Source organism: Rhea americana, unplaced genomic scaffold (genome assembly GCF_003343005.1).
Source record: "Rhea americana isolate MKP2758 unplaced genomic scaffold, rheAme1 scaffold_6, whole genome shotgun sequence".
Classification (NCBI taxonomy): Eukaryota; Metazoa; Chordata; class Aves; order Rheiformes; family Rheidae; genus Rhea; species Rhea americana.
The window spans coordinates 5,384,602-5,402,178 of record NW_028186756.1 but is presented as its reverse complement, the minus strand read 5'-3'; the positions used below and the strand labels follow the sequence as shown (position 1 = coordinate 5,402,178).

The 17,577-nt window shown below is 36.3% G+C and overlaps 1 protein-coding gene across 6 annotated transcripts in view; it reads left to right on the top strand.

Annotated features, from left to right (window-relative positions):
- The window catches only part of MTM1 (myotubularin 1), a 44,749-nt gene extending 27,615 nt beyond the window's left edge, over nt 1-17,134 (top strand). For 5 of the 6 annotated variants that reach the window (XM_085319743.1, XM_085319745.1, XM_085319746.1 and 2 more), the window contains 8 exons: nt 1,257-1,406; nt 3,090-3,278; nt 5,428-5,613; nt 6,623-6,829; nt 10,767-10,859; nt 11,740-11,853; nt 12,203-12,379; nt 14,777-17,134. In XM_085319743.1, coding sequence (XP_085175869.1) covers nt 1,257-1,406; nt 3,090-3,278; nt 5,428-5,613; nt 6,623-6,829; nt 10,767-10,859; nt 11,740-11,853; nt 12,203-12,379; nt 14,777-14,944 — 1,284 coding nt within the window. In that variant the 3' untranslated portion in view covers nt 14,945-17,134. The remainder of the gene's footprint in view (nt 1-1,256; nt 1,407-3,089; nt 3,279-5,427; nt 5,614-6,622; nt 6,830-10,766; nt 10,860-11,739; nt 11,854-12,202; nt 12,380-14,776) is intronic. The other variant, XM_085319742.1, reaches the window with a different exon arrangement.
- Nucleotides 17,135-17,577: the final 443 nt, after the last annotated feature.

Below are 17,577 nucleotides of genomic sequence, written 5' to 3'. Positions count from 1 at the left end.
TAAGTTATTACAGTTGCATGGTGCTTTCATATTTGAAAACTTTAGAGGCATTATAGTTTAAATATTTCACTTATGAGCTCTTCTGTGGAGAGAGCTGAGAGCTGGAGAAGATAGAAATGCAAGATTAAAGAAAAAGTAAGGTAAAATAAAAATCTGGAACACAAGTTGGGAAATGAAAATGTCACAGGAAGTTAGTCTTCAGCTGTTTGAGAGGTTATTAATACCTTTTCGAATGTGCTGCCGTTAAGCAGGGAATGGGAAGAATGTGACAAATACATAATTGAAGTACCTTGGATATGAAGTTGATACAGTCTGATTCTTCCAGAAGTAAAAACATGCCTATTGTTTAAATAACTACTATAAAATGATGTTTCTATGCCTATCAGTGTGCTACCTCTCTCTTTAGTCAATTGTGGAAATGTCAGTAAAAAAGGATGATGTAATTTACCCTACTTTTTTTTTTTTTTTTTTTTTTCCTTTAAGTACTGTTTTAAATATTTTAGAATAGTTACATTTATATGGCAAACAGTAAGAACTTCCTTGGATTTTTTTTTCCTTCAGAATTTTTAGTGGACTAAGTTATATCCAGACTTCCACATGATCTGTTTGGTTCAAGATTTAGTGGCCCAAGAACCCCACAAAAAGTAAATACACCCACACAAACCCCACTGTGTGTGCAGGGAGAGCTTATCAGTCTGTCTCAATTTCCTGGCTACTGTTTGTGAAGTACCTTCCCTGAGCTATAGCTAAAAGTCATTTTTTTCTTAGTGAGAAGGCTTCTTTAAATCTGATTTTAAACTCAGGGTAGTGTCAGGCTGTGAGGAAGAAAGGTTGAAATCAAACTTCTCCCTTTCTTTTTGGACTATCTCATTATTAATCGTTTCTCTGAAAGCAGTGGAAATGGAAAGGTGATGCTTTGAGGAGGGAGGGGAAAACAATTTTCTTTCCTCAGTCTGAGGGTTAAAGAAACATCTACTGGTTTCAGCACTGCTTCTAAACTCGCAGTGAGAATAGAATTGTGTAAGGGAGCATGCGAGAGCTAGGTAGTTAAGATCTGTAAGCAGTGAGCTGTTTTGTGTGGTCTTGTAATCTTTTTTTTTTCTTCTATTGTTTTGAATCGTCATTACTATAGCTAGTCAGGTTAAATTGGTAGGTTGTTGCCACCATGTGGCCATAATATCATGCAAAATTCAAGAACAGAGGTACTAAATTTGTATAGCTAAAAATACACTGGACAACTTTGTGTTGCGTTTTAGGGACTGCCCAATGAACGGTGGCGCGTGACTTTCATTAATGAACATTATGGACTGTGTGACACCTATCCATCGCTCTTAGTAGTGCCATATAATGCAACAGATGATGATCTCAAGAAAGTTGCTGCCTTTCGGTCTCGAAATAGAATCCCGGTGAGTATTATATAATAAAGCTTGCCTTACTGAGTATTCGTTTGAAGCGTGCATACAAACAACTCTGAGTGTGACGCAGAATGCTTTTATTGGATTTGATTACAACAAAACAGTTCTGATTAACTGACCTTTTTTCTGCTTGAAACTAGTATGAGGGCCAAGCCTCACTGTTTTCCCCCACAACAATCACCGTTTCCAACTTTGATTTTAACTTTCCTGTTCTACTAACAACTGCCAGCACTGCAGATTCCCCTTTCTTAATGGAGTATGAGGTTTAGGCTGCCATCTGTGCTAGTTTGTTGACTTAACTATTTTTCCCACGGTCAGTCCTAAAACAAAACCTCCTGCATAGTCTCTGTACTGAATTCTTGGAGTTTTTTAGCTCTATAAAATTTTAAATAGTGTTGAGTTTAAGATAAACCATTGTAATTTATTTGGGTATGTTCCTGTAGCTAGAATTCTTTTAGATAATAGTATCTTTAYGTAGCAGTTCTGGAAATAAATTCTTTACAACACTGTATAAAATATTAATTTCTAGTGCAATACAATCCATTTTAATTGATTTTAACTTGGCAAACTTGAAAGAAGTGGTTGTTTCTTAGCCAGTTCAGGAAGCTGCTTTGAATCTCAATTACTTTCAAGTAAACATGAAACTCAAGATGATAAATACTTGCTAGACTGTATTTACTGACAACGTAGGGTTATTATGCATTTACTACATGCCTGYACGCATGTGTGTGCACACATGTACATTTTTATTATCTGGGTGTATCTTCTATATCATTTCTAAATATGTGGCAGGTTTTTTTATACTACGCTATACAGTGACAGTCAGTTCCTTAGTAATAGTAATTTTATTCTTGTCAGGAAATAACCAATCATGATCCCTATGCAGACTGACAGCTCTGGTTTATGGATGCATAGCCAAGGATTGTGTTTCAATAGTGAACACTTTTTGAAGATTTTTTTTTTTTGAAGTCTGACATTATTTTACTTTGTAGTCTACAGTTCTGTCAATTGCTGTTGTAAGAGTTTATCAGGGTAAAGCTGGAATTTTTTCCCTATTTTTTGGGGGTACTTTTTTGTAATTTCTTGTGCTTTAATCTGTTCCTTGGTCAGCTCACTATATTGTGTTGTGGTAAGTCCCTTCTGACTCAAAAAAAACCCTGAAAAAGACAGCATGCACTGTGCCCCACTACCTGCTATTTTTGAAGAGGGCTTGGAAACAAGGCATTTTAAAGCAGAGGAGAGAGATTTAGCCTACTGCAGAAAGGTTCAATTTCRTTTCCTTAGCCAGAAAAGGGAAAGTTGTTCTTGTACAATCAGAACATCTTGGTTACAGTTCCTAAGATCACTTCATTCTTCTGAGTTGTTTTTTAGTTTCAGCAGGCATTGCTCTGTTTATTTGCAGCTTACTATTTCAGAATTATTTGCACAACTTAACACTTACAGAAAATATTAAAATACACTGAACCATGAAAGCACATACAACTTCAATGAGAGTGAAATATGTAAGAGAATGAACTCTTTAAAAGTTATTAGTAAGTTTTATGAGGCTAAATGGAAAGAACTTGAGATGCCTGGGAATTCTTTTGAAGAAATAAAATGTGTTAATTTTTATATTAATTAAAGAATGTAAATTTAAGCTTTAACTTAAGTTAATTTAAGTTAACGTGTAACTAGGTTCTGTCATGGATTCATCCAGAGAATCAAGCTGTTATTATGCGCTGCAGTCAGCCCCTTGTTGGAATGAGTGGCAAACGGAATAAAGATGATGAAAGATACCTTGATATCATCAGGGAAGCTAATGGACAAATATCAAAACTGACCATCTATGATGCTAGGCCCAATGTCAATGCAGTTGCCAACAAGGTAAGCAGATGTTTAGTAATCTTGTTTGTGAAGGGACGGAAGAAGACTTCAAGTTTGAAGCTTTGTTTGTAAAGAGATTTCTAGAAACAGTAGTAATTTTACTGTAGATATGTATGTATCTACAAATATGTATATATATTTACGTAATCAAGCATTGAGGCTGAAGGCTAYGAAAAGACATGAGTGCCTAAAGCAGGTCATAAGCACTACTTAAGAGCATGTGTAGATTTCTGAACATCCTTTACCCCTATTATCAGTCAAGTATAGATATTAGCATGTCACTGAAATCAGATATGACTGTACTCTATACTGTTTTATCTAAGTGAGACAGATATGGCTGAGCTGTTGAGCACTTCCCCATGTTGGAATGGGATGGCATCTCAGTACAAGCCCAAATTCTCCTTTGTGTTTGGGCAGATTCTGTTCTGGAAGGTCTATATGCATAAAGCAGCGTCTGCTCATAGGCATCCTTAGTTTGGTTCTTCTAAATGTCGCATGAACCATTTCAGACCCAACCAGGTCTGAGASAGACCTGGTTAGGAGAGAAAAAATGTTACTTTCTTGGACTTCTGCTCTAAAGAGCAATATGAGCAGAATCTTGGATATCAGGATATATATTCTTCCCTGAGAACCTATAGTTGGTAAATACAGTAACAGAATAGATATTTAATCTGACAGACTAGCCACATCTGTGCCGATCTGCAGTCAAAATATGAATGAGATCAGAAGAAAAGATGTCAGTGTGTCTTCCCCTGCACACCCTTTACTCCGCAAAGCCCAGTTTGTTCATGCATGCTCACATAATGCCAGTGTCAGTGTTGTGTTCACCATAAAGCACAGCAGATGTGGATGTGCCACGTGTTTGCATAAAAAGCCTAATTAAGGAGRGGACATGAAGGACAATTTTAATACTCTCTTCATATGAGAACATACCAACCTGTCTCTTACCCACTGACCGTTAGGCACAAAGTCAGCATACTCTTCTGCACTTACTGGTCAAGTTGTCTCTGTGCAGCAAAGAGCATGAGAGCTATGAGCTGAGGAAGGTGTGAGCTATTAGCAGCATGAATATACTTATTTGGGAAACAGGAGATTCCAGCTTGGATTAAACAGTTTAGTCTTATTGCTAAATAACAGGCAGTTCAAACACAAGGGGGGTTTTGATAGCAAGTCTGCATTGGTAAACCAGACATTTGCTCTCTCTTTGGATTAATGGTGTAGTGACATAAACAATTCCTTTTGACTGAATTTCTGTCTAATTGTGATAGAAGCAAATAGAATCATAGAATGGTAAGGTTGGAAGGGACCTCTGGAGATCATCTAGTCTAACCCTCAGCGTAGCCCATATGGGGACTGAACCCGCAACTTTGGCATTGGCAGCACCACGCTCTAACCAACTGAGCTAAACCTGCCCCCTGCAGGGGGCAATCGTATTCCTCCCAAACCGTGATCTTGTATGTTAGGAGTAACTRGTGTTTTGTGTGATGCACTTTGTTTTGATTAATTTAATTGCTGCAGTAAGTGACTACTTTTGTTTTCAKAATGAGGAGTTTGTGAAATCCTTGATAAGAAAAATGAGCAGAAATGAAGGAAGAATATTGACAATATAATATAATACCAGTTGRTCAAGAAAGAAATGTTTACTACCATAAATGCCCAAATTAATGGGGAAGGTACAAATGTCTTTTCTTATAGTCAGAGCCCTCAACTGATGTGCTGCTAGCTCACTATCGCTTATCTGACTAGTTAATCGTATTCCAAGGCATTGGGGCCCAGCTGTACAAACAACCTTCTTTTTCTTTTTCTTTTTCTTTTTCTTTTCTTTTTTTTTTTTTTTTTTTTTAGTGTTATTCCTTGAGGTTTTGAAAAGAACTAGACTAGCTGGATCAGCTTGAATGACTTTCTACCATCTCCTATGCTTAATGTACTTTGTTCTTTTGGACAAAACAAAAGCCCCAGGTACTTGTTTTCCTCCAGCGTTTGCAACTCCAAAACTTGCTTCTAAGACCAACATTTTAATTATCAACTGAACTGCACAATAAAAAACTGAGTTGGGCAATATAAAAAATTTTCAACCTATTCTAGCTCTGAAGAGCTACTACCGCAGTGTATATATCACTGAAGGTAATTTTAGGTCTCTTGTTCTTAGGCAACTGGGGGAGGATATGAAAGTGAAGATGCATATCCCAATGCGGAACTCTTCTTTTTGGACATTCATAATATTCATGTCATGCGGGAATCTTTAAAGAAGTTGAAAGACATTGTTTATCCTAATGTGGAAGAATCACACTGGTTGTCTAGTCTGGAATCAACCCATTGGTTAGAACATATAAAGGTAACATTTTTGTTTCTTTGCAATAATTTTTATCCAAATCTGACAGGTCAGACTTGTTTTCTTCATTAGGTTTTGAGATAGTTGTGGAAGATTAACATGATGTGGAATACCTCTTAATAATTGGACTGCAAAACTGGTGCTGCTGATTAGCACCCAATGTACTTTATATGCCTGGATTATCTTAAGAGATATCATTACTTAGTAACAGTAGGTGGAATTTAACATTTATTTTCTGCCTCAAGTCAAGTGTCAATATTTAATAGAGGAATGCATTGTTAATCTGTCTTTACATGTGTGAGAACTGTTAGTTTATTTTGTGTTCTAGCAATATGGGAGTATGGAAAACTTGTAGAATCAGTAGTGGCAATAGCTGGTAGCGCTTACGTGAATTTATTTGAAGTTTGTTCTTGTAAATCTTGTAAACTTGTTTTTAAATTTCAACTTGTAGCACAAGTAAAATACTGGAATCATAATTCAACAGTAGTTTTASTAAGTTCATCTTTGAACTTTTTACCTCAGGTATGGCTATACAGAAGTGTTAGAGTATTATATAATGAATCCTTCTTACAATATCCATTTTAAGTTAATGTTTATAAAATAAGCATACTAGAAGGCTGATAGTTCCTTTTTCTAACTGAAGAGTTTTAGCAATTTAGTTCAAAGAAAGGAGCTGAAAGAAATACAGAATTTTTAGAGAGTACTTCCTATGGTAAATCCTGTCTTTCTTTAAAAAAGAAGCTTATGTTCTTCAGTTTATCAAGGTTACTGTTTTCTGTCCCATTTTTTAAGAATTTGCTGTAAGATGAATTTGATCTTACTAAGGGATTAGGGAACCAATCTGCTTCTCCATTTTTATTGAAGAAATTACTTTCACTCTTGGAAAAGAATTTTCCATTTAATTATATCATGCTCTTTAGATCCTTTAATTGAARGACTGAAATTAATTTATTTTTGTTAGAAGGATAGCACTGATCTTCTCTATTGTTTGATGTCTGTTCCTCTTTGTTAGCTTGTCTTGACAGGAGCTATTCAAGTGGCAGACAAGGTATCCTCAGGAAGGAGCTCTGTGTTGGTTCACTGCAGTGATGGCTGGGACCGGACAGCACAGCTAACGTCGCTGGCCATGCTGATGCTAGATAGCTACTACAGAACAATAGAAGGTTTTGAAGTTCTGGTGCAAAAGGAGTGGATAAGTTTTGGACACAAATTTGCATCGGTAAGAGTTAGAACATGATCGAAAGGACTGTGCAACATTAACATTCTAAGAAGTTTTGAATGTTTTATTACTCATTGCATTAAGGTTTGATAGTTCTTTTCATTGTTTTGGATTTTCTGATCCAAAACATTTTGAGGTAAATCTAASCAGAGCTTTCTGTTTTGGACTTTTTTAGTTAACATTTTTTTTGCTTTATTTCAGTTTCAAACAACAACAACAAAAACAAACTCTTGCAAAGCTCCCCGTATTTTAATTGTGTATGCCCTTTTTACCCTTTGGGAGTACAAAACAGCTAGTGTTACCATGGTTACTGAGCAAAGAAAGTGAAATGGTAGCCTCCCAACTTTTCAGATAAAGAGCAAATAAAATTGGGACGCAAAGCATAGTTCTTTTTGCGTTTGGTGCTATTTTGAATGCCACAAGAGGCAGGTGAATGAGTCTGAGCAATGTTTTCTGAGKGATATTTTGAATGCTGCTTCCTAAATGTTGGAGAATTTATCATAATAGCTATCAGTGGGCTGTCATTGAAAATGCTGGGTCTAGCTCCGATCAGTTGTCTTCTAGATGCTTAGAAGGTTAAGTGAAAATTGTCTATAGCAGGTTGTTAATATCTGACCCATACCTCGTGGAAAGTCTAGCACTGTTGTGTCAGGAAAATTTTCAGGGTCTGTCTCACTGGAATTTCTCTTAAACTTGGCAGTTAACCATTTGATATGTTAATTTGCATTAAAAACTGACCCTTCTGAAAGACTACTTTGGGCAAAGAGCTGTCAGCCTCTACAGATTGACTGAGGTCTTTACAGACTGACCAGATCAGGTAAATTCCAGTCAAAATATTCTTTCAGATTAATTTCTACACCAGCAAATAAGATATTTTAATTGAGATATGCATGTTCTGTTCTCAGGGGGTTTTATCATGTCTTCAGCTAATAAACCTATCCTTTCTCAAAGTATTTTAGTACTAGCCTCTTCCTGTAGTTCATGTTGGATACTGCTTTAAAGTGCAAATTGTAAAGGGGTAAAATGAGTTTTAGCTAGGAGGAAAAAGGATCAATAGTGAAAGAAGCTGGTATCAGCYTCTTGTCTGTCTGTCTGAGTTTTTCCTGGGATTTTTGTCCAAATGAAGGAAGTTAGTTTCCACCAGTTGAGAATCACCTTTTGAATTTTTATTCACCTCCTTGTTAGGTGACAGTAACGTGTTTTCTGAGGATCAGCTCTCAAGGAACTATTCTAAAGGGTAAAGCAGGAAATTTAAATGAGGGCCTGAGGAGGGCAGGTTGCCTTTCCATGGAGTACGTGCTGGGATATGTAGACATACAGCCTAAGTTGGGAGTTCTACAGCACTGGTGTTAATGCTGAACCTTGCAACCCTCAGTAAGAAGTTTGCGTGCCTTCAGTGGAAATTATTTGTGCAGTGGACTTCGTTCCCAGTACTTAATATTCCTAAAATCAGCAAAAAATAGGCAATCTGATCAGGAAATCAGGAAGCAGAAAACATATGTCTGTGTATTTCATGCCCTATTTTATATTTATAAAAGCATCTCAGTCATTTGTAAGTTCACGTGTAGGTACTCAGCATGGTTCACTTCACCATTAAATGTATTTGTAGGCTACATCAGTCTTTGATCTGACATTCTAGAGTTGCTTTGAAGCTTGGAAGATTTGCATTTTGATTATGTGAATGATGTTTACTGTAGTTCAGCTTTCTGTGTACTTACCTGGTAGTGATGTTCATATACCCTTTGAAGTATTCTGTCCTGGTGTAGCCACAGGAAAACATCAGCCTAACTTTTTATTCTCCTTATGTTTTGTCTTGTTATTAAAAACATTACAGTTATAATGCAGATAAAATTAGATTGTATCACCAGGACCCTTGTAGCCTAGTGATCGTGTTATGATTTGACACTAAGCTTAGATCTGTGTGTCCTTAACCTTTATTAATAAACTTAAATCATCTAGAATTCTTTTTATTAAACCACAAATTTTAGTTTGAGTTATCCTGAGTTATAAAAGCTTTTTTTTCTCTCTCAACAGATGTTATTTTCTTCCATTAGTGAGATAGGGCTTTTAGCCCCCTTCCAGATGACTAGCTCAGTCCATGGGTTCATCTGATAACATAGTAGCAATAAGAGTGAGTCAATAAGTTGCCTCCCCCTACCCTGCATTTGCTCTTTGAAGTAGAACTCTTTGGAAATGGCAACAGCCATTCTTCTTCAGCCATGTGCTGGTTTTTGTGCTGTATATTTTGGGTTGATAGGTTATTTAGCTTCTAGTGAAGATGCTTTTCTGCAGTGTTCTGTAGAGGGGGAGCTGATAATGCAGTTGGGAAAACAAGACTATATATGCTCTGTTTGTGTTCGGTAGTTGTTTGATAGAACTGAATTTTTGGTAGTAAGAACTGGCACTTCAGAGCATCTGGCATTTTCAAAAACCATTTCTTAACTTTTTGTTATGCCTTCCCTCAAGTGGGAGGTTGCAGAAGAGCAAGATATTCCTCTTTTTGTCTGGGTTAGAGTAAACTGATTTGTAGAAGCTTCATATTTTCAGGTTACTAAAGCTGCGATATAGGATAGTCTATTAAAAATAACTAGTAGATATTGCCTACATAGTTTTTTCTGTCAGTATTTTCTGTCTAATGAAGCTCATAATTAGTTTTGCTGTGGAAAAGGATTCCCTACCTCACCTTTTCTGTGTATAGCGAACTTGGTGCAATATCCAGGCGGTAATATAGCTTGCTATGTCATTGGAATGTCATTGTTCTAATGATTAATTCTAACTTAAGAAATATTAGATATATTCCCATATATAAGTAGGAAGATACTCAGATGCATACAGATCCTTAACAAGTTCCTAAAACTGCTAACCACAGTGAAGACAGAAAGACTTTCACTCCTCAGTGAATTGATGTAGGACTCTTCTGGCAAGTATCACTTATTTAAACCATGAAAATTGGAAAGCAAGCAAGCCAGTTTTTATGGCTTATAGTAATAAAAGTTATTCTGATAACTTGCTGCTGTTACCTGAATTTAGGTACAATCCTTGACTTTCCTCAGTTAGTTTTCTGTCAGTCAGTTCCACTGTTTTAAGTTATTTTGAAAATCATTATATGTTACAGAGRAAAGTACTAGTTCTATCATTTTTCCTGTCTCTAAGATTTTAAGCCCACCATCTTACAGACAGACAACATCTTAGTTCAACATACATGCTCTTCCTTTGTCTCCTCCAGGCAAGTATATTCAAGCAGAATTGCAGGACTTAATTGAATTGTTTTCTCTCCCACTCTGGATCTCTTACCTGTTTTCAGTTATCAAATATGAAAAGGAAACAAACAGCTTTTACAGACCCTACCTTTTGTCTGTGGGGGAAAATTCCTTTGATTGTTACTTGAGACTCCTCAGAGTAACACAGCTGACCCAAATTTTCTTCTAGAATGTATGTTAATTTTCTGTCAAAAACAAATTTCTTTGGATTCAGTCACGTGCACTGTCTACCTCAGATTGAGTCTGCAGATTCGAGTGTGGAGGGAGGAGAGGAGAATCTGTCTGGATTGCTTGTTGATCTGTGTTTTCTGGTGGCTTAAATTACATGAGATGAAGTGTAGGACTCTAGCTTTTGACAGATGGATAATGTCAATGTAATTCAAAATGTATCTTTATTKTCACTGTAACGGATCTTAAATGCTTCTGCTTGCCTAACAAGCACTTTTTTATAATGAGGCCACTTATCACCTTGGGCTTCTTTCTGGACGTCTTTGGAATAGTTTTGTGATGGTTTTGTACATCTGAATCTCTTCTGATTGGTGTGGTAGCTAATTTTGAAATTGGAAGTTTGAATTGCTCTATTACAGAAGAATTAGTACTTTAGTGTAAGATAAGAAACAGTCTATTGCCATAAAATAGACTTTTGAGTAACAGGAGGCTTTATTGCTACATTTCAGAGAATAGGCCATGGTGATAAAAATCATGCCGATGCAGACAGATCTCCCATCTTTCTCCAGTATATTGATTGTGTGTGGCAGATGTCTAAACAGGTAGGTTATATCATTCTTCAGAAGGTAATGTTGTTAGGGGGATTATTGACTTCAAAACCTAGACCTTTAAAAAAATGTGTATTGCAAGAGGAGAGCGTACCTGTCTTTTTGCTCTGACACTGTTTTCAGAAGTAGCACATTCTCGTTTTAAATGTACCATCTTTCTTCACTATTTCTAAAGGTGGTATGGGAGGCTTAGCCATGTTTCCTAATAAGGCCATGCATGAGGCTGGGTATGTTCTAGACAGGTGCCTCTGTAATGTTTTTAAAGGTGTGACCCAGCAGAATGTCTTCACGGGAATTGTGACTAATTAGCTTATTAGGGTCTGTTTCATTTCGCCATTTCGTGAAGGTGTTCCTTGAAGTACAAAGACAAGTTCTGTTTTATCAAAGCTTGAGGAAGCAGCTTGGAAACTGTTGAGTGCTAAGAGTTAAACATTTTGTTTTCAGAAAGTAACAAAACAGAGTAGCAAACCTAGTGCTTTGGGGGCCTAGAATTAGGAACTAAACCCATATCTTCCTATATGGCATTGCAGTATTAAGACTGCAATCTGCATATGTTGTTAGGGGAAGTGTTCTGGCTTACTAGTACAAATGGAACTGTAACCATTCAGTTTTGTTTTGTTTGGGGGGGGCGAGGAGGGAATTAAAGGCAGTTAGATACAAATTTTTGAGACGATAGAAATTCTTGTCAATGACTAATTTGCTTGAACACCGTGGTATCTGAACACGTGCTCTGTTATAGAGCACATGTAAAAGTTTTAGCTTAAAACTCATTTTCAGATGCATCTAGGTTTCTAAATGGCTTTTTTAGCCTCTTAACCATGGCATGTACATCTCTGCTTTTATAATATTAAAAAAACTTGCCTTCTTGTGCTAGTTTCCTACAGCATTTGAATTCAATGAGCAATTCTTGATTACAATCCTGGATCACTTGTACAGCTGCCGATTTGGTACTTTCTTGTACAACAGTGAATCTGTTAGAGAAAAAGAGGTCAGTAAAACTACTGTTTGTTTAATTGCATTGATTGCATTGCTGTCTTGACTCCAGATGATTACAGAAAGCTTCAGTTACGTTCCTTGTGCCACAGTGTTCTTTATTGTGGCTTTATTCTCTTTGTTCAGTAGTTGAATGGTAATTTGTTTGGTTTTGGTAAGTTAAAGACTATGCAATCACTAAAGCAATTCCCAAGAACTGTTTTTGGAATATTTGTAATACAATAACTTGCCATGCTTTTAATTGAATTAGAAGTATATTATTTTTAGAATGTAACTGTGGCTTCTGTGATGGACTTGCTAATTCCGTGCAAATATTTACAATTTATATTTAATTTTCATTTTAGAAAGTGACTGAGAAAACATTGTCATTGTGGTCTTTGATAAACAGTGAAAAATCTAAATTCACCAACCCTTTTTATACTAAAGAGCTAAATCGAGCACTCTATCCAGTAGCCAGTATGCGTCACCTAGAACTTTGGGTCAATTATTACATCAGATGGAACCCAAGAATTCGACAACAAGTAAGTAAACCATCTAAAATGTATGAAAGGCTTTTAGACTTTGAAAATAAGATTACATTTCATGACTGTAACTTGTAGGATAGTATCTGTAATCTGTTTGGATCTCCTTATATTTTGTTTCTAAGGATGGGAGAGAAATGTGATTATTTGGTTGTGTTCTTTGACATCACCCAACTCTCTTTTCAGAATATTGAGCTTATTTAACTACTTAGTATGAAGTTGTCTTTGAAAACTGTTTCTAAGCCCCTTTCCAGGGGAAGGAAGGAGCATTTTTAAGAGCACTTAATGATACAGAAAGATGAATAACAATGCTGAGAAATAGTGTACTGATCACTGGAGAGTTAATGTTGGCACCACAAGCATGCTTGTCACATTTGTCTAGTATTTTGTCTTTTTCTAAGACAACGTAAAAAATCTGTTACAAATTAGGATGATCTATGCGGTATTTTTACTTTAACTGAGATATTCTCAAATAACTGAAAATGCCATTTGTATTGATAGCTTATGTCAAGATTCTTTTTCTAGAACTTTGGCCTAAATTGTTTACACAGAGTACCCACTGGATGAAAGCCTTTATTGATAATAGAAGTGGGTAAGATTGGAACTAGAGAAGCTTTTATCAAATCACAGATAGKTCAATTGTGTGCTTTTTAACATTTAATTGATACATGGACATGATTTGTGTTAAAAACTTGCTAAAATCTAGACAGTAGAGCATGTAAAGATACAATATGAAAAGACTTATTTATCCTTCTTAATTAGTTGTAGAGTTCTGAGTAAGAGGAGAAGAAAGAGGAGCAATTTTCTTGACAGAAGCAGTATTCACAGTCCATCCCTTGGAATGAATCAGGAGTTATCAAGCAATGCAGTTCCTTTTCCGCAGTTGATCTCCTGTATTATTTACAGGACTCTAGAGGCTGGAAGAAAGCCAGACAGTATACTATATTTTCTTACAAATATGTTGCCAGTTTTAATTTGAAGTTCTCATTTTAAAGTTTTTGTTGCTTGCTGTGAAAGATGATGGCATTTTGCAAGAGGTGAAACCAAAGATTTATTTTAGGAAGTGAAGGATTATGGAGCATGCAAATTAGCTGTAAATCTACTTTAAAATGCTCTTTGCCATTATCCAGGAAGGGTATTTGGCAGTATAAGCTTCTAATTAGAAATGCAAACATATTTGTTAATCTTTTGTGGCTTCTGTGAAAGGTCCTTTGTTTTTCACCTTTTATATATAAAATTTCAGCAAAATTTCTTCTGTTGCATGTTAAGAGAAGATGAAGCAGTACGTTTTTAAGTGATTGAATAGTTTGACCCATGGCCTGAAACAACTTTTGGGGATGGACTTTTCTTAATGTTATTACTTAGAAGCATGTTGGGCATCAGACTTTAGTCTGAGGAAGAATCTAATCTGTTATTAGCAATATCATTAACTTTACACCTCCAGTCATCTTGTTACATTCAGTCACCGAAGCAACTATAGAATTTGGGTCCACATTCATCACTTTCCTTAGCTGGTGCTTAATTGAAAAGTGTGGGTAAGAGGCATTGGTGTATCTGGTTTTGGACTGGTGGAGGATTTAAGTTTGCTAGTGAACCAGTACCGCTGATAAAATTAAGTTACAAGCACTTATCTGTGAAACAGCAGCAGCTCCTTGAGAGAGAGGAAAGCTGAAGGTAACTTACGGCTCTCTGTCTGCCTTGAATATTTGTAAGACTTCTCCATTCGTTTCATCACTCTTATCTTTGAAAAGGAATATAAGTTTAAAATGGAAATAGATAAGATGCTCTTGATGTGAATAATCTGAAAGGTAGGGCAGTTGGCTTTTAAAGACATTCAGGTCTACTTAGAGATTTCACTAATAAAAAATAGTTTTGCATTTATTATACATAGTTGGAAAGTTGTTAATGAAAACTAAAGCACCATCAGTAAGGGAAATTACTTAATCTGAAGCCATGTGTTTTGTCTTAGTCTGATCAGCATAGCTAAGACCACCAGTCTGGCTAAACTGTTTTTAGGGAAAAGATGAGGCATCTAAAGTCTGGAATCTAATCTGTTTCTAAGTCAAGAGGAGGAAAAGCTAAAGTCTATGTGTTCATACCTGTTTTGCACAGGATATTAGCTAACAAGAAAACAAGCTATATGCTTCAAGAACAAGTTGTGCTGGTGGATTTTTTTGAGATAGTAAGAACTGTTTTGTGTAAAGCAAGCTTTTCTTTGAATCAAAAAAATATCTGAGCCCAGAAAGCTCAAATATAATGTTCTTGCATTATAGAAATAGATATTTCTATTTAGCCACCCTTGAACATCTGTGTCAGAAATTGCAAGTACAGGATGGAACCCTAACTGTACGGAAATAGCTAGACTAAACTAAAAGACTAATTTGGATCTCTTTCTAGCAGCCAAATCCAGTGGAGCAGCGTTACATGGAGCTTCTTGCATTACGTGATGATTATATGAGGAGACTTGAAGAACTACAGATCACAAATAATTCTAAGATACCCAATTCATCAGCCTCATCAGCATCTCCCTCGCAAATGATGTCCCAAGTACAAACACATTTTTGAAGAAAATATTGGCTTCTGTCTACACTGTAATAGCAAGAGGAGGTTAGCATAGATGTGTAGTGTAAAGACAAATGTTTTAATGCCTTASATTGGATTGTGACATTGGACTGTGTCCTAACACAAAATATTTCAGACTGCCTTCATTTAAGGAGGTTTTCAAAACATGCAAAACCAACTCTTTAATTACGTGCCTTTCAGAACCTGTGGATTGGGAACATTAATAACTGACCTATAGTTATGGAGTGCTTAAGAGTTATTTTGGAAAGTTTGGTATAATTAAAACTTATTATTTCTGTAAGAATGCTTTAATTTATAACACTGATAGGTCATATTCCTGTAAGGAACTTCATGCTCAATCTTACATGTTGTGGATAAATGTGCTGATGTCAACAGGAATATTCACATTGTGTAAAATTAGGTATGTGTGTAATCCTTTTAGGAATAAGACTGTGGACTTAAGACAAAAATAAATTATAACTTAAGATTTCAGACAGAAGCGTTGATGTTCTGGTTGCATGAGGATCCCAAGTTTTCTATTTTAAATTAAATTAAAATATGGAAGAAATTTCTCTAATATACTTCTAATTAAACAGTTCAAATTGCTCAATAGGTGTCAATCAAAGAAAAATTGAATTTTTATATTAACTTTTTTTAAACAAAAATTGAACTGGATTCTGAGAAGTCTTTTTTTGGTTAATGTTGTATGTTACAATATAGTTACAGAGTGGTTTTCTAAAAAAGCTTGTATAATTAAAAGCAGACCCACAGGGACATTGCCTAAATATCCAGCAAGAGCAATTGTCTTAAAGCTTGTCTATGTCTTCTAAAATTAAATGTGCCTATATAGAGCAGCTTTTATACCAAAGTAGGCAAAAATTCTCAGTTACAAATACTGTTAAACTTGTAAATGTATAGCTTACTGTTTAATGTATATTTAACTTTGGTTAATGAATTTATTCTCAAGTATTTAAAGGGACTTCAGTATACAGGTTTGCATATAGTATGTGCACTTACATTGATTCTTTAAATGAATTGTGGCTTGAAGCCTTAATTTCAGAGGCTTCTTGTAAACCTTTCTAATTTGCTCCTTCAGGTATTTTTTTTTAATAGTTGCAAGCACTTCTTATGACAGCACAAACCTTGCTACTTGATATTTAATTAATGTTTTGCATATTCTGAGAAGTTTTAATGCTATTCAGGCAATCCAGGAAATTTTGCAATTCAAAATATATAGAGGACTCTAATATTGTTATTTTAAAGGAGATGTTTGATGCTTGAGGCTTCGATCATTGTAAATTATTGTACATGTGGTGAGTTTTGATCTGCAAAATATAATAGAATTATGTATAAATTTAAGTTTTGTGCAAGTGTATATATAATATAGTTTATTAGAAATTCTCCAAGTTTATAAAGTGTAAATATTTTGCATACGAAACTAAATTTAAAGCTATAGTTCCATAAAGTTAGTCAAAGTTTAGAGGACATCTGAATATTTTTAGAAACAGTATTTTTTCAAAGAAATATACCACCTCTTTAATTCAGTATATACACTGAATTGCACTATTTTTTTCAGGGAAGTTCCGAACATACTGCATGTGTGTTTTCTAAATACACATGACTTATACACACTTATTTTTGTCCTCTAAATTTCATTCTCCCTTGGATGTTTTTCAGTGTTTTCCAAAATAACAGCATTTAATTTTAATCCTGTTGTCCCATAATCTTGGTATGTTAAAATAAATGGGATGCATTGCATCAGATGAGGAATGATACATGATTGATAATGGTAACTTTACATTTTGAAAACTCAGCATACTCTGGTATTTTTGCCTTCCACTTGTTTCTGGCCTATATATGTATATATAAAAAGCTAATTTTATTGGAATGTTTAAAGTTTCTGTATTTGAGTTGAATGCATTGATGCCATCTCTGAGCAGTGTGGAGAAGCTCAGAAAATCTAATAGTTTTTACTGTGTAAACACTACATGATAGCCCGTTGCATTTGAGAAAGTGTAACGTAATGGAAAGGATGTTTTTCCCCGCTTCATTTCCTGTGTGTTCTTCATGTTACTGGTTCAGCTGAATTTCATTCTTTGAAAATCTGACATAGCTATGTGTGCACTTGGATTTTTTTTCAAGTCAATGAATAAAGTATTTGTTTTAATCCCATTAAAAACAGTGATATTAGAAGAGTGYTGGTTTTCTTTCTGGAAAATGCTACGTTTCAGGTTGCCGTGACTGTGCGCTGTCGCCGTCTGGAGGGTCGCTCCTCCGTGGGCGCGGCCGAGCCCTTGGGCCGCCGCGGCGCCCGTGTCGGTCCGGCGCCCGGCCGCGCCTGCTGCGGGCCTCTCGGCGGCGGGTACCGCCGGGGCAGCGAGGGCAGAACCCGCGAGGCGCKTGGGGCCGCGGATGAGAAAGGTGGCGGGGGCACAGAACGGGGATGTAAAGCTGCAAATGCTTCTCAGCGGCTATCAGGTGCGGARCTCCTTAATGCTCCCCGGCACGGTTGGAGCGCTGCCCTCCGCCTGCGCGTTCAGACGCCGCCTGGCCGCCCGGGGCGGCGTTGACGGCAATGGCAGCAGCTACCTCCAGCGTGGCGGCGGGTGCTGCTCGAGAAGGGGTTCGCAGGGCCC